Raw genomic sequence first — 21,470 nt, forward strand, 5'->3', positions numbered from 1 at the left:
GGGCATGAATGACATGGCTCAGAGCAATCCCAGCTGGGTTATGAGACACTACAGGACTCTGGGAGTGGGGCTTAGGGGGTTAGGGGCACAGGTGGTCTTTTCCTCGCTCCTCCCGGTTGTGGGTCATGGCTTGAAGAGGGAGAGATGGGTCCAGGTAGTCAACCAAAGACTGCAGCACTAGTACCATCATGAAAGCTTCAGCTTCAACAATCACAGTCCACTCTGGTGAGGCAGGCAGTGGTCTGCTGGGGAGAGATGGCCTCCACCTCATTCCTCTGGGGAGGAGGCTCTTCTCAGACAGACTGGCTGACCTGCTTGACTGGGCTTTAAAATAAGCCCACTAGGGGTTTGGGGAATTACTGCTGCTACAAGCCCACTGGGCAACCTTTGTAAATCCAGCAGGCTAAGGCACTTAAGGGAACCCACCCCAGAATGATCTGTAGGGAAGGCAGGGGCCCCCAATGGGACACTTTCCTGCCAGTACACCAATGCCAGGAGCTTGGGGAATAAACAAGAATGACTATGACCTCATATGGATAACAGAGATTGGGTGGGACTCCAACTATGACTGGGCCAAAGGTATAGATGGCTATACCCTGTACAGGTGAGATTGTACAGATAAAAGGGCTGGGCGTGTAGCTCTCTATGTCAAGGAGAGTTACATGTCCTTGCAAATTGACATTGGCACCCAGGAAGGATGACTGGAGGCTCTCGGGGTTAAAATACGTGGGGAATGTGGCATGTGGCACATGGGGAATGTGGCATGGTAGGAGTCTACTACTGACTTCCTAATCAGAAACAAGAGCTGGAACAGGAATTTGCCAGGGAACTGGCTCAGGCTGCAAGTTCTCGGTGCATGGTTGTCATGGGAGACTTTAACTACCCAGACATCTTAGGGAAAGAGCACTCGGCCAAATCCAATCAGTTGCAAAGTTTCCTCATATGTGTGGATGAGCTCTACCTGACCCAAAAAGTCTATAGGCTGGCAAGAGGTAAAGCATTGCTGGACCTGGTACTGGCCAAAGGGGATGACATAGTCAATGACCTAAGAATTGATGGAAAGCTGGGTGATAGTGAACATGAGCTGATCACCTTTACTATCCATTGCAAAGCTTGCGAGTCAGTCAGTAATACAGAAGTCCTCAACTTCAGGAAAGCTGACTTCGACAAGTTCAGGAGCTTCGTTCTTGAGGCCCTAAGGGATCACGACTTGACAGGAAGAGGAGTAGTTGCTCCACAAGGGAGTGATCCTGACAGCACAAGGGATAGCCATCTCATCCTGGAGGAAGGGTAGCAAAAGGGCACAGCAACCTCCTCGGCTCAGCAGGGAACTTGAGGACCTCCTATGCCTCAAAAGACAAACTTAAAAAGGCTGGAACGCTGGAATTACCACCAAGGACAATTACTCAGCACTGGTCTGTACCTGCAGGGAGTAGATCAGGAAAGTCAGCTTAAGTCAGCTCATGGAGGTAGTGAAGTCTAAGGATGTGGTAGTTATGGGGGACCTGAACTTCCTGGACATATGCTGGGAAGAACAGTCAGCCAGGTCTGAATGCTCATGTAGGTTCTTGGCCAGAGTGCAGGACCTCCATCTAACCCAGGAGATGCACAGCCCCACCAGGGGAGACGCCTTGTTAGACCTGGTGCTGGCCACGGAAGATGACCTGGTGAGGGGGCTGCGGATGCTCGACCACCTGGGTGACAGCGATCATGGCCTGCTGGAATTCACCATCCAGCACAAGGTGGCAAAGGCCTGCAGCAAGGCAGCAGCCCTAGATTTCAGGAGGGGGGACTTCAATGAGCTAAGGAGAATAGTTGGGGAAGCACTGAGGTCCCAGAGGGGAGTGGAGCCAGGTGTCCAAGGAGAGTGGTCGCTCCTTAAGGAGACGATCCTCCAAGCCCAAAGGGAGGTAATCCCAACATGGATCAAAGGGAGCAGGAGGGCACACAAGCCCCCATGGTCCACCAAAAGCATCCGGGAATGTCTCCTTACTAAGAAGGAGGCTTACACCCAATGGAAAGGAGGGGACATCACCAGGGATGACTATACTGCAGTTGCTCGGGGATTTAGGGGTGCAGTCAGGAAGGCCAAGGCAGAGATGGAACTGGGACTAGCTTCCTGGATTAAGGACAATAAGAAGTCCTTTTTTAAATACATAGGGGGTAAAAAGAAAGTTCAGGGTAATTTGGAACCCCTGCATGACACGTTAGGAAATTTGGTCTTCACACCAGACAACAAAGCCAACATATTTAACGATTTTTTTGCCTCCATTTTCCTAAGCAGGGACCGGTACAATCACTCCCCCACTAGGCCCCCCTCAGGCACCAGGGGAGGCACATCTAGGCCAAGGGTTAGTTAGGAACTAGTTAGGGAACTTCTGGAGGGACTGGATGTATTCAAGTCACCTGGTCCGGACGATCTCCACCCTAGAGTACTAAGAGAATGGGCTGAGGTCATTGCAGGACCCCTGGCATGGGGTACCAAGCTAGTACCAAGCACTCATGGTACTCTGATGTGGTGCCAGAGGACTGGAAGAGGACTGGAAGAGGGCCAACGTGGTTCCCATCTTCAAAAAGGGGAAGAAGGAGAACCTGGAAACTATAGGCCAGTTAGTCTTACCTCAATCCTGGGCAAGCTTTTTGAGAAAATTATTCTGGCACATATCCACGAGGGACCAGCAGGGGAGGTCATGCTTAGGGGCAACCAACATGGGTTCATTAGTGGCAGGTCCTGTCAGACCAACCTGGTGGCCTTCTATGATCAGATCACCAAATCATTAGATGCAGGGGTAGCAGTGGACTTAGTCTTCCTGGACTTTCAGAAGGCCTTCAACACTATCTCTCACCCTGTTCTCATTAAGAAACTGGGGGACTATGGTGTTGACACCCACACAGTCAATTGGGTTGCCAACTGGCTGGAGGGCTGCACCCAGAAAATGGTAGTGGATGGGTCATTTTCGACTTGGAGGGATGTGGGCAGTGGGGTTCCGCAGGGCTCGGTCCTCCTGTGTGCCCTCCTACTCCCTTTGATCCGTGTTGGGATTACGTCCCTTTGGGCTTGGAGGATAGTCTCCTTAAGGAGCGACCACTCTCCTTGGACACCTGGCTCCACTCCCCTCTGGGACCTCAGTGCTTCCCCAACTATTCTCCTTAGCTCATTGAAGTCCCCCCTCCTGAAATCTAGGGCTGCTGCCTTGCTGAACAGTGTGGGCCCGAGGTCCAATTGCAGCCTATTCCTCCCTTCAAGCATGCCCACATCCCCCCACATCTTAGTGTCATCAGCAAATTTGAACAGGGTGCTTTTTACCCCCTCGTCCAAGTCACCGATGAAGATGCTGTTCAGCCTCCACAAGAGACGGGTGAGGGGGGATCTAGTGGCCTGTTACAAACTAGTCAGTGGGGATCAGCAGGCACTGGAGAAGTCCCTGTTCCCCCGAGCACTACCAGGAGTGACCAGGAATAATGGTCACAAGCTGGCAGAGGGTAGATTTAGGCTAGATATCAGGAGGGGCTACTTCAGGGTCAAGGCGGCTAGGATCTGGAACCAACTTCCTAGAGAAGTGGTGCTGGCTCCTATCCTGGGGGTCTTTAAGAGGAGGCTAGATGTACACCTTGCTGGGGTCGTTTTACCCCAGTACTCTTTCCTGCCATGGCAGGGGGTCGGACTAGATGATTTACTCAGGTCCCTTCTGACCTTAGAAACTATGAAACTATGAAAGCCAAGGCTGCAACTGAGCTCCATCTGGCTTCACATATCAAGGATAACAAAAAGTCCTTTTTCAGATATGTAGGGAGTTGGAAAAAAAGCAAAGGTAACATTGGCCCCCTGCTGAACCAACTGGGACAGCTCATAACCGGCACCCAGGAAAAGGCCAATCTGCTTAATGGGTACTTCATGTTGGTCTTTCATTGGTCCAATGGGACCACTCTGCCTAGCAAGACATGGGACGGCCAGGGTGAGGATGTATTTATACCCAGCATTGGTGTTGATCTAGTAAAGGATCATCTTGAGATGCTGGACACCTTCAAGTCAGCTGATCCTGAAAGATTACACCCTAGAATACCCAAGGAGCTGGCAGGTGTCATAGCCCAACCATTGGCAAAAATAGTCAAAAACTTGTGGTGCTCAGGTGAAGTACCTGAAGACTGGCAGAAGGCCAATGTGGTACCGATTTTCAAGAAAGGGCGGAAAGTAGATCCCTGGAATTACAGGCCAACCAACTTGACCTCAATCCCTGGTAAGATTCTGGAGAAAATTATCAAGGAGACCCTTCTGGATAAGCTGGCTGAGGGCAACATCCTGAGGGACAGCCAGCAAGGGTTTGTCATGGGTAGGTCTTGCCTGACCAATGTAATCTTCTATGACCAGGTGACATATCACCTGGACAAGGTAGAAGAGATTGATGTCATATATCTAGACTTTAAAAAAGTCTTTGATCTGGTTTCCCATGATTTCCTCACGGAAAAATTGGCCAACTGTGGCCTTGGCTACACCACAGTCTGATGGCTGTGAACTGGGCTCCAAGATTGGACCCAGAGAGTAGTGGTCAATGCTAGTGAATCATTATGGTGCTCCATGACCAGTGGCATCCCCCAAGGCTCTGTCCTTGGACTGGTACTCTTTAACATCTTCATCAATGATGTGGACATTGGTGTCAGAAGCACACTGGCTAAGTTCGCCAATGACACTAAACTTTGGGGCATACCGTCCACACCTGAGGACAGGCTCATGATCCAGGCTGACTTGGATAAACTTAGTAAGTGGGCAGATACAAACCTGATGATGTTCAATACTGATGAATGCAAGGTACTCCACCTCAGGGGGGTTGGGAACCCTCAGCATACTTACAGGCTTGACAGTGTAACACTTGCTAGCACCACTACTGAAAGAGACTGGGGGTGATGCCTGACCACAAGATGAACATGAGCCACCAATGCGATGTTCCAGCTGGTAAAGCAAACAAAACTCTAGCTTGCATCCATAGATGCTTATCAAGTAAATCTCAGGATGTCATCCTCCTGCTGCATTCAGCCTTGATGAGGCTGCAGCTGAAGTACTGCATGCAGTTCTGGGCTCCACAATTCAAGAAGGATGTTGAGAAGCTTGAGAGAGTCCAGAGGACAGCCATGCCCATGATTAGAGGGCAAGAGAACAGGCCTTGTGAAGAGAGGCTGAGAGACATGGGACTCTTCAGTCTGGAAAAGTGCAGGCTCAGGTGGACCTGGTGGCTGCTTATAAGGGATGCACATCCGGACCTGGGAGAGAGTCTGTTCACCAGAGTGCCCCAAGGAAAAACAAGGACGAACAGTCAAACTCCTCCAAGACCATTTGAAAAAAATTCTCAACTGTTCGAGCCCCCAAGACCTGGAATAGAATCCCTCCAGAAGTGGTGCAGGCACATACTCTGGACTCATTCAAGAAATGTTTGGATGCTTATCTTGCTGGGATCCTTTGACCACAGCTGACTTCCTGTCCCTGGGGCAGGGTGTTGGACTTGATGATCTCCGAAGTCCTTTCCAGCCATATGAAATCTATGAAATTCTTTTTAATCATGGAAAAATGTGGAACACCTCTGTGTGTATGTATGTGTGTGTGTGTATGCATGCATGCTTAGTGGCATTTCATTTTAATCATGGAAAAATGTGGTTTTAGGTTACTTTTTTATATCTGAAAATTTGAGGTGCAGGATTGATCAGAGAAAACCAGTATCTCTACTAATAAGATATTTGGGCCCGGACTGTCATTATCATATGGATGGCAGTTAGACCCGCCCCCCACCCTTTTTTTTTTAACTGAACCAGTATGCTACAAAATCAGTTCAGTCAGAATTTGTCCTCATCACCTGGATTATGTTTCCAGGCATAAATAAATTGCAAGTAAATATTTTGTAAATAGCAAAAATAATTAAATTGCTCTATGACTTGCTCTTCTTATCTGTTAGAGCTGTATCTTAAAAATAGGGATGGGTCTGACCTGAAAAATATAGACTTTTATTCCAAATTCACAAAAGCCTGGAGATAGAATTTCACCACCCTATCTGAATCTTTTCAAACCTACTACAAAGCTTGTCTATGTCTACCCCAATTATGCAGTTGGTCCAATAGACACATTCACAAAATCCTTGCCTATCATGCATTTGGGAACATATTTATGGGGTTTTTTTATGGATTTGTTTTTGTTCAGCCTATCTCAACTGCCCAAATGGACAGGCTCAACTCCCAACTACATCCTAACTCCACAAAGGTTATGGCCTCCTGATATCATTTAAGTTCATTTGGCTCCTATGGACATTCAGGGAGCCTGCTCCAACAGGCTGGGAATCCAGCCCATCAGAGCAAACATGATTAATTGAGTCTGCTGAAGCACAGAAACTGACATGCTCTGGCAACCTTCCATGCCACATGTATCAGCATCCCCACATTGAAAAAATGTCAGCGGGACATTTTGAAATAAAACTCATTAATAGATGCTAGGGTCAGAAGGGACCTTAACAGATCACTGAGTCTGACCCCCTGGCTAGGCAGGAAAGAGTGCTGGGGTCAGATGATACCAGCCAGGTGCCTATCCAGCCTTCTCTTAAAGGCCCCCAAGGTAGGGGAAAGCACCACCCATTCCAAATTTTGACCACCGTTACCATGAAGAAGGTTTTCCTGATATCTTGCCTAAATCTGCTCTCTGTCAGTTTGTGACTATTGTTCCTTGTTACCTGAAGAGGTGCCCTAGTGAATACAGCATATCTGATCCCTTGCTGTGTCCTCCTAATGAATTTGTAAGCAGCCACAAGATCACCTCTCAGTCTTCTCTTGCGGAGGCTGAAGAGGTCCAGGTCCCTCAGTCTCTTCTCACAGGGCTTGTCCTGTAAGCCCCTAACCATACAAATGGCCCTCCTCTGGACTCTTTTGAGTCTATCAACATCCTTCTTGAAGTACAGTGCCCAAAACTGGACACAGTACTCCAACTGTGGTCTGACCAATGCCGCATAAAGAGGAAGTATCACCTCCCTGGTTCTATTTGCCATGCATCTGCTGATGCATGATCAAGTGCGGTTAGCTTTGCTGATAAGCTTTAGTTAGAAGTGCCCAGCTGCCATTTTTTTCAGAGTGAAGACACATGGGGATGCTGTTACACATGACACACAGGCACTTCTAATTAACATGGCTCACTAATTAAATCACCTGGTACTGCATCCCCGAGCATATATAAAAATGGCCATTGAGTCACAGAAGGTGACAAACTGCTTCAACTTGCGTCATTAATCTCTGACCAGAGAAGCTTCTGACATTTGCTTTTCCTGAATGTACAGGGTGGGCACAACAGTTGCAACAGGCAGAAGTGGAGCTGAGAATTCTTTGGTTGACAAGGAATTCGCCAAAACTTTGGCTTTGCAATTTTAACATGCTCTTTACAATGTTTATGCAGTTCAAAATTACCTTGTATGGCCAGAGAACCTTGCCCATTTTTATTAGGGGTGCACTGATAGATTTTTTTGGGCCAATACCAATGGCTGATTTTTTTTAAGGAGCCATATCAGCCTATACCAATCCAATTCCAATATGCAGCTGGGCAGCTTGGAGACCAGCATCAGGCTGGTAAGTCTGGTGTGGGAGAAGGGCTGCAGGGAGGGAAGGGGCATGGGGCAGGGAGTGATAGAGGCCCCCACAATGAAGGAGGGAGTGGGGAAAGGGTAGGGGCTGCTCAGCTGGGGCAGGGCACAAGATGGAGTTGCAGCTCAAGGGGGGCATGGGAATGGGAGTCAGCTCCCACTGCTGCATACACCCCAGGAGGGCATGGGCGGTGGGGAGTGTCCCTGTATCTGCACATGGGGCAAACATGGGCTGGGGCAGGTGCTGTGCCAGACTATTCCTGGTGGCGGCTGAGCAGGGCTCTGGTCAAGGCAGGCTGTTGCAGTGCTGGGATGGGGGCTATGGTGGGGGCTGCAGCCATCCCAAAATTCACCGTAGTACCCCCATAGCCCCGCTCTCAGCACTGCTACCTCCTGCCTTGAGTTCAGCTTGGCCCAACCCCCACCAGGAAGAGCCTGGCACCGCCCTGGCCCCAGCATGCAGCAGCAGCCTGCCCTTGCCCTGTGCAGATCCAGGGCACACACCCTCATGTCCTCCTGGGGTGCATGCAGTGGTGGGAGCTCTTTGCCCCCACTACACCTCCCAGATGAGTCACTAATAACTCCATCCTGTGCCCTGCCCTGGCTGAGCAATGCCTGCCCCAGCCCCACTCTCTTCCCTACCGTAGGGGCCTCTATCTGCCCCCCCCGCTCCCCTTCCCTCCTCCCAGCCCTTCCCCCACACCAGATTTACCAGCTCAGTGCTGGGCTCCAAGCTGCCTGGATGGATATCAGAATTGGATCACTGGGACTCACTGCCTCAGCAAGTGTTGCTGAAAAATTTAGAAGCGATGTACAGTCTTTGGTCAGAATGCAACACCTTGCTGTATGAAATTCTGTGCTTTTTCCCAAGCTGAGGATTGAATGCCTTGTGGTGGGATTTCAGCCTTTTCTGTGGGCCTATATTTTGAATATATACATACAGTTCATAGAAATTCTGCAGTTCCTTTCTTATATTTGTAACTTAGCTCAATAGCTTCATCCTTGGATTACAGTCAGTAATAAAACTTATGTGCCTCATTACAGTTTATACTCCATTACCTTTTCAGGTGTCTAGAAGTTTAGATTTGTGTGTGTGTGTGTTGGGGGAGGGGTATGCAACTCTAATAGAAAAGCCATTTAATTTGAAACTTCTAACTTCATATAATAGGAGATCATATTATTATTTATAAGCTGATTAAAAATAACTTTAAAAGGACCCCGGTGCTTTTTTATAGTACAAAGTTCTGGATTCTGACCTGTGTTGTTTATGAGGTCCTGCATTTCAGCTAATTAGTATGGTTATTCAGAAGGCCACAGTGAAGAATGATTTTTTAAGTTTTGAAATAATTGATTTAACAGGTAGAGTAGAAATGTCAAATTTGGAGGTATTTTCTCCAAAGAAATACATTTTATTAATGTTATTCCCCTGTCTAAATTTTACCTTCTATATAATTTTATAGTCCTTGGTTAGGAATTGAAATGAACACTAACACTGAATTTCTGGCATATCTAATCTAACTGACTCCAGATAATCATTCTTCATACTACAGGTGATAACAACCCTCTTCCCTTTTGAAAGGTTTTGAGCTTCCCCTAATCAGACTATCCTTTCTCCTGTTATTTGCTTGTTTGCCCCTCTTCTCCAGTTTCGTAGCCCAAACTGTTTTTAATCTTTGAAAGTTTGTCTAAGTCTATCCCAACCATGCAGTTGATCCAATAAAAGATCTTACCCACAAAAATCCTTGCCTCTCATATATTTCCTAGGGCAGGGGGTTGGACCAGATGATTTGGTTAGGTCCCTTCCGACCCTAGGCACTATGAAACTATGATTTCCTGGAGCAAGGTGGCTATAACATCATTCCAACATTACCAAACATGAAGGATATTTTAACACAAGTACCTTTTAAAGATGAGTTCAACAAAAGATACAAATGACAGCATGTTCTCATTCAAAAGATTTTCTGATTGGAATGGATTCCATATCTTATATTGTATAAGGAAGGAGGGAAGAGCTGAAGGGAATGAAAAAAATATCTTTAGTACACAGAACCACTAAGAGTTCTGTGTTCAGTGCTACCCTCGGCTCATTTTCAGAAAAGTCTGGGTCAGAATAATCAAACCTAAGCTTAAGAGTAAATCTGTTCAAGGAATCACAACAAAGTAGACTTTCTGCATTACTTACATGTTACAGATGCTAAAAAGTCACTACAGGATGTGCCTCAACACTTTCTAGTTAGGATTCCAGAGGATTGGTTCTCTGCATTTACTATTCATCCCTGACATATTAGATCCCAAGAAGTCAAAAGATTTCCTCCAAACTTCCAGTACAAATTTTGCTCAGTTATCACCCCAGTATTTGCATCCTTCTGTACTGTTTTCATACATTCGTTTTAAGTAATAATCTTATGATTATTTGGTAAATTACCACATACTTTTCAGAGATGATACATCCACATACCTAAGGCAGACTTTCACAGGTGTTTAGCAGTCAAGTGCTCTTAAGTAAAGCAAGAGAGTTATTGAGTAATTTTGAAAATTCATAAAGTTACATCAAAGAACTTTATGATTGCTTAGATAATGGAAGACAGCATTACCAAAATCTATACAGTATTCCCTTAGACTCTGACCACACAAAGACTTACACATATGTCTAACTTCACTCACATGAGTGATTCCTTTAAAAAAGAATGGGAATATTCATAGGAGTAAGGGCTTGCATAGATAGTATCAAAATCAGTGTCTGAAGGTCCTCTAGACTGCATAGTAGGAATAACTGGCTGGCAGACAGGAATTTTATTCACCCTAGAGTTGTCAAGTAAGTTAGGCTGCTTAATTTTGATGTATGAAATGGAGGTTCAAATTTCTGCTGGGCCTCCCACATACTTAACCACTTCATTATTCTGGGCTAGTGATTCTCAGCTAAGGTGCCATGGCTGAGAAAATCAGAGTTTTCACATAGGAAACCATAGTGTTAGAAACACTCTGACCTGTTGTGGTCTTTTTGAATTCTTTGCAACAGAAGAATAGGTCTAGTATCTGTCTAGCAGTCAAAAAACAGTCAAAACTAAAAGATGGTGTTTTCCAAGGGGTCCTCAAGTCTATGAAGGGGTGCCTCAAGTCTGGTCTGAAAAGGTTGAAAACCACAAAAAGATTTATGGTGCCACAAACTGCATGTGCCTGCATGTCTGGATGCACCCAGTGTCCACACGAGCGTGAAAGTTTTGTTTCCTGAGGACAACACGTTGTGCTGCTGCTAGATGTCCCTGGGAACACTTGTGCCACACACCCTTTAGTGTGCAGCAGGTTACCATGGGTGGGTTAGGGGAGGCTAGGGGAGGGTGAGCCAGCATTAGGCTCACCCCAGCAGCCTTACATGGAGTCTTGAGGGGCCTCCTTGGGCTGCAGCTGTGGCAATTCTGTCACTTGGAATGGCCAGCATTTGGAGTGAGGTTCCAGCCAGCCATTCCAAGCAGCGCACACTGTCCTCACATGCACTGCTCCACATTTTTTTTTGCACAGGTTTTCTGACCCCTGGATATGCAATAGTCAACTTCCCCCCCATAATGCTCTCTTTCAGCACAGAGAACAGCTGTATATGCCATATGTGGCACTCCAGACGTATCTGCGGCACCACATACCACATGGTCACCCATATCTGAACGTGGCATCTACATGCACAGTTAGCACACAGTAATGAACTCTGGAGAAGTTCAGACCAGAGTGAGCTGCTCCCAGGTACAGTGTCTGCATGTGCACCTGGCACTGCAGCATTTTGAGCCAGGGAGGAGCAGTCTGGGGCTGGCAGGGGATCTGGGAGGTCAGCTCTGGGTGGCGTTGGGCAGTGGCAGGGCTGGCTGGGGCATGAGGATGCTACAGTGAGAGGCTAGGCAGTAAACAGGTCCCACACTGTAGCCCCTCAGGCCTCAGCCAGCTACTGTCATTATCTACACATGTGTTGTGACAATGTAAATTATTCTGCTGTAGGATAGTACTGTGCTGGACAGTACTATCCTGGTGGAGTTAATTAATTTGCTGTGCCCTAATGCCAGTGCACCTATAAATGGTGATGCTTTACTGCAGAGCTAGTTATCAAACTCTGCAGGAGTTGCACGCATTAGGAAGTTTTCCATTGCAACCACTGCACATATATGAATAAGTGTTATAGAAATATACAAACAAATATTCAGTTACTAATATTTCATTTGATCTAATGTAGGAAGTGGAGCCAAATTAAATTTGTACTTAAAGAATAGCTTCTCCACCAGAAATGCACATTTAGGGGAGCTAAAACTATTCATGATTTTTGTTTGTATCTGTCTTATAATAAAATTAATATAAAATAAAATTCATATAACAAGAGAAATCTCAAAACTATCTATTCCTATCTAAAATGTTTCAGTTTGAGATTAGATTCAGAAGCAGGCCTAGGCAGCATTCACAGAATAAAGAATGGGATAGTAGTGCCACCCTATAAATACTTTCTCTTTAGGGTACTGGAGAACCCAGATTCAAATTACTGCTCTCCAATTTAGATCCCCAACCACTTAAGAGAGTGCCCAAACCTTTGGGCTTTAAGAGAATATGGGCTCTGTCCCAGTCTCTCCTTCTGAATCTGTTCCACATAAAAAAGTAGATAGCAAAGCAGGGGCTGGACCAGTGTTCTTACTCTAAAGTGGATACTCCAACCACCAGTTCTTTTTTTCCCCCTTTGTTCACTGTTCCTCCAAAGTATCTTTCATTATTTGTACAAAGAGGAGCTACTTCAGTATGAAGGATAAAGACCAGACTATTTTATAGCCCAGGGGGTTGAGCACTCTTCTTAGAAGGTGAACACTCATGTTCAAATCCATGTTATGAATTAAATAGGAGGACGATCCCAAGTGAGTTCCCTCATCACTGAACTAGAAAAAAAAGAGTGCTCCAGCCCCTCTCTGTACTTTTGTAAGGGGTACCTCTGTCTCCTTGTAAAGCTGGCCCTTTGTTTCCAAATTTTATTTTAAGAAAAATGCCTAAAATATGATATTAATTTTGGGTAGAATGTTTGGCACTATCCCCTCATCCTCCATCTCCAGTTTATTGTGGGAAAACAAAAGCCGTAAGAAAATCTGCTTTGAGTAAATACAACTTCATCCTTTTATTTTTTTGAGCAAGAATGATTGCTAGAGGACCATATACATAATAAACCCCAAGACTCTGATAAAGTGTCAAAGTAGCATTAAGTCAGATTTTTATGTGCTTTTTGCTTTTACCTTCCCTCCTGCTTGGGGGTGTGTGTGCATGAGTGTGTGTTAGCCAGATAATATTTTTCCCTGAAATAAACTGTGTATATGTGTGTATGTATACATATAGTTTCTTTCAGAGAAAAATACTTTTTTTTCAGATGTGCAACTATATGTACCCAATATATGCATTATAGGCTCAATTATGGTTAGCAGTATAATTGAAATGAATGGATGCTAAAGGTTTTCAGTTACTTTGAAATCTGGGCTATGTAAATCAATGTAAAGTTCAGCTAAACATTGCATTTTTTTTAGCCTTTCAACAGAGAAATATCATCATGTCTACAGCACTTTTAGCTCTTCTATGTCCTTTGTGAAACATTTTTTAATAAACTTTTAATAGCCACTGTGAAAGCTCCCGTGTCAAATTGTTTGTTTAAGATTGAACCTTTAAATATTTAACAACCTGTCTGGGAGTCTGGGTCCCAGCAAGGGCTCCAAGATGACTCTCTTTTGTTCTTCTCATGTTATATTGCTTCTCCTCTGTCTGTGCTCCATTATTATGATAAAAGTCTCCTAAAAACTTCTAGTTGTGAAGAACTTCTCTGAATCGATAGGAAATTGATTTTTTTTTTTCTTATTCTGGTAAATAGCTGGAATTAATACTATTTCACTGGACACTGCACCACTGCTAACTTCCTACTAGAAAAAAAGCTTTTTATTATGAAGTACCCATGTGTGATGATGAGAGCATGGGCTATTCAAGGAAGTAAAGATAAAATAGGAATGGATGAACTGGAGTGACAAAATAATAATAAATCTTCACTGTCCATCAACACAGTTGTAAGCAAAAATGCACATCCTTTATGTCCTTCCCATCCTTCCCCTGCTTTTTTAAAATATAAGAAGGGAAAAGAAGCAGGGTAAGAGTGCCCTAAAACCCCCATGGCTCAGCAAAGGCATTTGAGAATGCCTGAGGGCCAAAAGGGAGGCATAAACCTGGTGGAAGGGAGAGGCTATCACCAAGGAGGAATACTCCTCCTTGGCCCATGAGTCTAGGAGGGGTATTAGGAAGGCCAAGGCAGGGGTGGAGCTCAGGCTAGCAACCGGGATTAAGGACAACAAAAAGTCATTCTTCAAATACATTGGGAGCAAGAAGAGGGCATTGGGTAATGTAGGGCCCCTGCTAGACTCAAATGGTAATCTTGTGGCTATGCCAGATGAAAAAACCAGAATTTTTAACAAGTTCTTTGCCTCTGCTTTTTTGGACAGGGACCAGGACAGCTCTCACACCACAGGTAGGGGCAAACTTGGGGATAGCACTGCCAGGTCTTGGGTCTGTGCAGATGTAGTTAGGGATTTTTTGGTCCCCATTTATAAGAAAGGGAGAAAGGAAGACCCAGGAAACTGTAGGCCCATAAGCCTCACATCAGCCTTGGGGAAAATCCTTGAAAAAATTATCAAGGATCACATCTGTGAGGGTCGAGCAGAGGAGATCATGCCCAGGGAAATCAACATGGGTTCATCAAAGGCAGGTCCTGCCAGACCAACCTGATGACCTTTTATGACAAGGTAGCTAAATCCCTGGATGATGGTGTCGCTGTGGACATAGTCTTTCTGGACTTTAAGAAGGCCTTTGACACCGTCTCTCACCCCAGTCTCATTAATAAATTGAGTAACTGTGGCAATGATGCCTATACAGTTGGATGGGTCAAAAATTGGCTGATGGGATGCACCCAGAGAGTGGTGGTGGACGGGTTGTACTTGACCTGGCAGGATGTGAATAGTGGGGTCCCTCAGGGCTCGGTCCTGGGGCCTACACTGTTCAACATCTTCATCAGTGACTTGTACGAGAGGGGGGGAAATAGTCGTCCAAGTCTGCTGATGACACAAGATGTGGTGAGAGGTAGGCACGCTCGAAGGGAGAGAGACGCTGCAATTAGATTTAGACAGACTACAGAAGTGGGCAGATGGTAACAGAATGGGGTTCAATGTAGATAAATGCAGGGTGCTGCACCTGGGGAAAAGGAATCCACAGCATTCATACAAGCTGGGGAGCTGCCCCTTGTGAGCACAGAGGTGGAAAAGGATCTTGTAGTCATTATTGACTCCAAGATGAACATGAACCGCCCATGCCAGACCACAGCCAGCAAAGCCAATCGCACCTTGAAGTGCAGCCAAAGATACATCTCAAGCCGGTCCAGAGAGTGATACTCCCTCTCTACGCAACATTGGTCAGGCCACAGTTGGAGTACTGTGTCCAGTTTTGGGCACTGCACTTTAAGAAGGATGTGGCCTGCCTTGAGAGGGTTCAGAGGAGGGCCACCTGCTTGGTTGGAGGGTAACAGGGCAGGCCTTATGCGGAGAGGCTGAGGGACCTAAACCTGTTCAGCTTCAGCAAGTGGAAGCTGAGGGGGGATTTGGTGGCTGCCTACAAACTCATTAGGGAAGATCAACAGCAAATACGAAGGGCCCTATTCTCCCCAGCAGTGCCTGGGGTGACGAGGAACAATGGCTAGAAGCTGCTGGAGAATAGGTTCAGGTTAGAGATTAGGAGGCACTATTTCACTGTTAGGGTGGCTAGGATCTGGAACCAACTTCCTAGGGAAGTGGTCCTTGCTCCTACCTTGGGTAAATTCAAAAAGAGGTTGGACGAACACCCATCTGGGGTTGTGTGATCCCAGCATGTGTTCCTACCAGGTGGGGAGTCAGACTAGATGATCTATTCAGTTCCCTTCTGACCCCAAACTACTATGAAACTATGAATGATAAAATTATATTGAGAGAGGGAGAGAGTTAAGTCCTTATTAAGTCGTTAAAGATTAGCTGCTAATCTAAACCAAATGTAGCCGAGCCAACTCTTTTCAGGCCAACATTTCAGCAGTTGCAGGTGTGTAATAATGCATCCATACACCAGGTAGGGTCTCTAGGTCCTACTGAGGCAGATTAGCTGTCTGGCAGGATGTGTCCTGGCACAGCTGACCTGTTTCACCAAGCAAAACACACATCTCCTGTTGGTCCCACGTTGGGCAGTGTTTCTGTCATGTGAAATAATATGTTCCCTATTTTCAGACTCATGCCCTGGGGAATCTCCAGTGTGTTTCTAACCTGGGACTCCCAAGACTTGAGGTGTCTGACACTCTGCAGGAATTCCTGGGGCCCATCAAGTCCTGGGAGCTTCTGCCTAGAGCAGCTGAAGCTCCAGGCTGGTCACAATCTCCCACTACAAACGGAACAGACATTTGCTGCAATAAAGCAGCACAAATTGATATAACCTGCAAATTTTGGGTATTTGTGGCACAACAAGGGGTATGAAGATCTGTTTGCTTGGCTTTGTGCTGCCATAAAAATGTTACGGTGGCATAATTGTGATATCTGTTTCTACCTTAGTTTATGCTCTGTGAAAAGTGAATGAAGCTGCTTTAGAGATTCTTTCCCCCCAATACCAATAGTTCACTGTTCCTCAAAACAGAATAATTAGCCATCCAAGTGCAAGTTATTTTGTATTTTCCTATTATATTATTTTACACATTCAAATCAGAAATAGGCTTTATCTTTTCAAATTCAAGCAAAACTGATGTGGTTCTTCATGAACATGCTCATACTTATGAGCCATACAAAAATTAGATATGAAATTTTGAGACTAGAAGAACTATTAAATGCACTTTTCCCAAAGCCAAATGGACTTTGTTCTCAAATGCTTGCAGGCAAGGACTAATTTCTTGCCATTTTCCAGTTGGTCTAATAAAAAGTATCATTTTGGAACCAAGAATTCTAGTTTTTTGTATGCCATTGAAAAGGGAGCTTTTATGCTTATGAAGGGATTTTACCCAAATAAAATTTTCAAACTCATACATAAATCAAACATCAATACTTTATAACTATGACAAAAATAACCTCCATTGAACATGTAATTTGTACAACAGCTGGTCTCACAAACTTTAAGTTCACCTTTGATCCCAACAAAGCCAATACAACGGTCAATATATCTTCCATTCATTACATTATATTGTATCTATTGGTTGCTCATTCTACATTGTTTTGAACAGGTCAAGAATTCACTGCAAATCATGAGATATTTTTCCTCATATACACATTCAGTGGAAGAAAGCATTCAAAAAAATCTGGTAGAGACAGATTAATTGGATAAAGTTTTTGGTAATGTTAAGATATAAACAAATACTTTTTAGAAACCTGATTGTTACTCTACCTGTTACTTTGAGCCTGTCAGCTCCAATGATGATCTCATCTTCATCTGCAGAAAACAGTAGCTTTCCACCTTCATTTGCCCTCACTTCAAATCGCTTACACTGGGCCTCCACAGCATCAGCTCCTGGAATTGAGAGGATTCTGTAAGAATTCTGAGAAACAGAATACTTCACCTAAGAAAAGATTTCTGAAATTGTTAATTTCATGATTTACTTTGAATCCCCAAAACACATGCTCAAGCTTTGCATGACACTTAATTTCTTGTAGACTTGGTTGATCATTTTGTATTATAAATTTTTCATTGTGTAATAATCAATCCTTTATTATACATTAACATGGACTTTAAAACCAATAATAATAAGTGCAATACACCTCATTGCTAGTAGTGAAAAGGAAGCAAGAATTTAGAAAAGTCCTATTTTGAGATGCTGAAATATCAATCCAAAAAGGTTCTTAGCTTTTATTGTAAACAATATTCATGGCTCTTTTGACAAAGGAACAAAGGACAAAGCACTACTTTATTCTCCCCAGATCAATTAGAAAAAAATACCCAAACACATTTTGTAGAAAAGGCTCCAAGCTTTATTTATTTTTGCTTAGTCTTGTTGCAAATGTTCACAGTTGAATATCTTTAAAGAGCAAATACACTTTCAGATAACCAAGACTTTTAAAATATTCTAATGAACTCAAAATCTTAATTTTTTTTCAGAGATTAAAGAAAAAGTACACTCATGTTATGTATGAAAAAGTTTTTGAACAAACTGTTAATCCCACTGCCTTATCACTCTCCTTCTTGTTCCTAAATATACCCCTTGTCTTCTTTTAATTCCTTTCTTATAATTTTGCTCATCTGTAACGTCTTTCAATTTATTCAGTGAAAGCAGAGGTATAGCTCAGAAAATGATAGTGACTAATGACAATCCATAAGGGACCTATCAGCTCTTTTGTGAACTGTTCTTTCTACAATGAAGTCAGGTTTTTCAGTTGGTTTTCAATACTCAAATACCTCATTTAGGCCTGGATTACCCCCCCACCCCCTACACACACATACACACTCTATATAGGAAAGCAATAGGTTGTCAGGATAGTACTCTAGACATAGAGATCCATTCTTATCTGAGTTGTCTTCTCAATTACATCCAGCCTCACAGCTGTGTGGAAGCTATTTGGTTCATATAATGAGAAATGCACCTGTTTGCATAATGCTGCAGTCATCAGCCCAACATCAGTCCAGGCCATTATCAACAGACCGGAATCTAATCAGAAACATAGAAGCCCTAACAGCTAATTTGAGATAAGGATTTTCAAGTAAACTCTTTCATATGCTGGTCAAAATGTTCATAAATGATTCAGGATATAGTGGTATAATTCTCCTATCAGAATGAAAATACATATACACTGTTCAAAACAAGCATTATGTTTATATTACCAGTAAGGAAAGTAAAAGTAGTAGATTATAACAACAAATGTAGGACACTTCTTTTGAAAGCAGTGACTTTTATCCCATCATAAAGTGTAGCATTTCATATAGGTTTCCTTTAATATCTGGTTTTAGCTGTATTTTGAATTGTGATAAGTGTGTGCACGTGTGTGTATGTTTAATAAAATACTCATTTATTTTGGAGGCAATTATTTCAGGATGGGGAAACTGAGTGGTGAAGTGGCTTGCTAAAGATCACATGGGTAATTAGTACAGTAGAACCTAGTATTACTGCATCCTAATTTATTGCTCTATCTGGTCAATCACTCTGTAGGAGTTCCCAAAGAATCTTTCCCATATTTGCTTTCCCTGATTTGTCAAAACTGAAAGTAGGTACATGCATAGTTTTTGAACCTGTAAGGTGCATATTTCCTTCAGATCTCATTTGAAGGTCTGTATAAGGAATCCCTGCATTCCCTCAGCGCTGCTTGTGTGTTATACAGTGTACGTAAGTTTAAAAGTGCCATGAAATGGAGAATAAATACAATGATGTAATGTTTCAGTTTTGTATCAGGAACTGAAGTCAAGTATCTTCAGTCTAAAGACTACGTTATAGAATCTCTCATTCTTTATTGCCCAATAAATACTTAGCTAGTCCATGAAGTGGAACAGTTTGGACAGGAGTGATTTAGAAATCCCAACCCATAATACCTAATACTGTGATGGTTACAACATCCTTGTGGGAGATTCTTCAAGGTCCTTCAGTCAGATGAAGTCTCCACTATTCTAGGCACTGGATCAGATTGCATAGATGAGCTAGATGGGGAAATGTCTATTTTGTGAATTTCAAAAAAGATTATGCTGCTGGTTGGTGCTGTCAAGAATTAGGAGACTTTACAAATGAATGCTGACAGAAACACAGGCATCAACAGACTTTTGAAACTACTCAGAAGGTTCATTCCTCAGATTTGTAATGCTTCTTTTTAAATGATAAATGTATAAAATTTATAGGCTGTGCATATACTACATTACAAAATAATTCATATGTTGACAGTGAATACATCCATTTTGTTCTACAGGTTAGGGATGGCCACATAACTCACAAGTCAAGAACACATAAATAAAATGGATGATAATATTAGCACATCATTTATTTAAAAGAGAGAAGCAAATATAATAAATTAAATACAGGGTTGAAATACTTAAAGAAATTTAAAATGGCTTGTTTCTAGGTTTTATGTGATTCACAGGTGATTTATACACATATTGGATTCAAAGCTCAAAATAATTTTTAAATGATAGATGGTTGAAATAAGCACAATAAAAGAATGCAGTTTGTACTGTACTTCTCTTCTTATACACGGATATGCAAAACATGCTTCACTGACTGCACAGGTTTTGCATGGGAAGAAATAATCCCTGCCTTTCTGCTCTGCATTAATGCTTTCAGATTAAATTATTGCAATTATATACCTCCAAGACACAATATCATTAAATATTAGATAGTTATTAAAAAGAAATTCTCCACACCAGTCCATGATGATACCTAAGAGAGCATTACTGGTGATTTAGTTGATGGCACATTCTCCCTTGATTTATTTCTAAAACAAAGTAATAGTGCAGGGCTGTTCAACTGGAAGCCCACTGGCCACATGTGGACCATGAGGGGTTAATCAGTGATGCCAGATTCCTACCTGCCTAGGCTTTCTAGGGTCTAGGCTTTCCCTCCCTCCCTCAGTTTTCATTTCCTGCTCCAACCCCAAAGAGTGCAGCCCAGGAACTGAGGTGAATGCTACCTGTACACATATTGCAGCTGGGTGTGTGGCTTGGGGGTATGTGGCTTGTGCGTGTGTGGCCCCCCCTGTTGCAACCTGTGTGGCATGTGGCCCCCAGCCACTTAAAAGTTGAACAGTCCTTTGCTAGTACATACCTAGTAATAATGCTGCTTCATGTATTAATATTTAATTTATACACACAGGCGCGCGCGCGCACGCACATATACATATAGTGCTAGCAGACTTATCTATATCTGCTAGTAAATTCCACAACATTGAACATTGAAGGGCATTTATACACATACTTATTTTCCAGCAACACGCTGGAGATCCACCACTTTGGAGCAGACTCAGCTTATCAAGTCTGCTCCACACATGAGCTGAGGTGAACTGTAATGCACCATGTGCAGTTGTATAAGCAGCAAAATGTGCATCAGCGTGCAGAACACGGCAGTGGTATGCTTTTGAACTAAATTACCTCTGAGGTGTTTTAGATCAAAAGCACGCCACCACCATTTTCTCAGTGCTGATCCGCATTTTGCTTCTTATACAACTGCATGGGTTGCGTGGAGCGCTGCCACCCATACAACCCAAAGAGACCAGGCTGAGACTTCAGGAGATGTGTGTGTGTGTGTGTGTGTGCGCGCGTGCACATTTATATAGGATATATATGAAAATTAGAATCTCTTCAGGTCTCAGCCTGGTCTCTTTAATGTTCTGCTGTGGAATTTACTAGCAACAAGATTGCACCATTTGTGTATCACTGTACTGTCACATTTTCATATAATGTAGAGTTCAAGGATCAAGCAGTTCTAGGAATCTATGTAAACATAAAAGGCACGTGGCATATTTTCAGATTAGCCCTTAATACTTACACATCTATGTCCACTATCATTATATAAACAGAGTTCCAGTTTGTCATATCTTAATTTCAGTACTGTTCAGCACAGGAATAGTTTTGTCTAATTTGTGAAAATTAGGATTTTAGAATGTGAATATAAATGATTTTAAAACAATTTTATAATCATTTACAACATGGCTTTGTTGCTGAAAGGTCCTGCCTGATCAACCTCATCTCCTTCTATGACTAGGTGATGCATTGCCTGGATAAGGGAGACAAGGTTGATGTCATATATCTGGATTTTAAGAAAGCCTTTCATTTGGTCTCCCGTGATGTTCTCATGATTAAGCCAGGGAACTGCAGCTTTGACCATCTTATGGTCTAATGGCTGGGGAACTGGCT

The 21,470-nt window shown here is 43.5% G+C and overlaps 1 protein-coding gene across 1 annotated transcript in view; it reads right to left on the bottom strand.

Moving 5' to 3' along the window:
- The window catches only part of SGCZ (sarcoglycan zeta), a 1,118,440-nt gene that overhangs the window by 92,325 nt on the left and 1,004,645 nt on the right, over positions 1 to 21,470 (bottom strand). Inside the window, exon 5 of the mRNA XM_090035994.1 lies at positions 17,034 to 17,156. Within this exon, the coding sequence (XP_089892120.1) occupies positions 17,034 to 17,156 (123 nt within the window). The remainder of the gene's footprint in view (positions 1 to 17,033; positions 17,157 to 21,470) is intronic.

The sequence above is a fragment of the Crocodylus siamensis genome, chromosome 2, assembly GCF_052110815.1.
Source record: "Crocodylus siamensis isolate JL-2025a chromosome 2, ASM5211081v1, whole genome shotgun sequence".
Taxonomy (NCBI): Eukaryota; Metazoa; Chordata; order Crocodylia; family Crocodylidae; genus Crocodylus; species Crocodylus siamensis.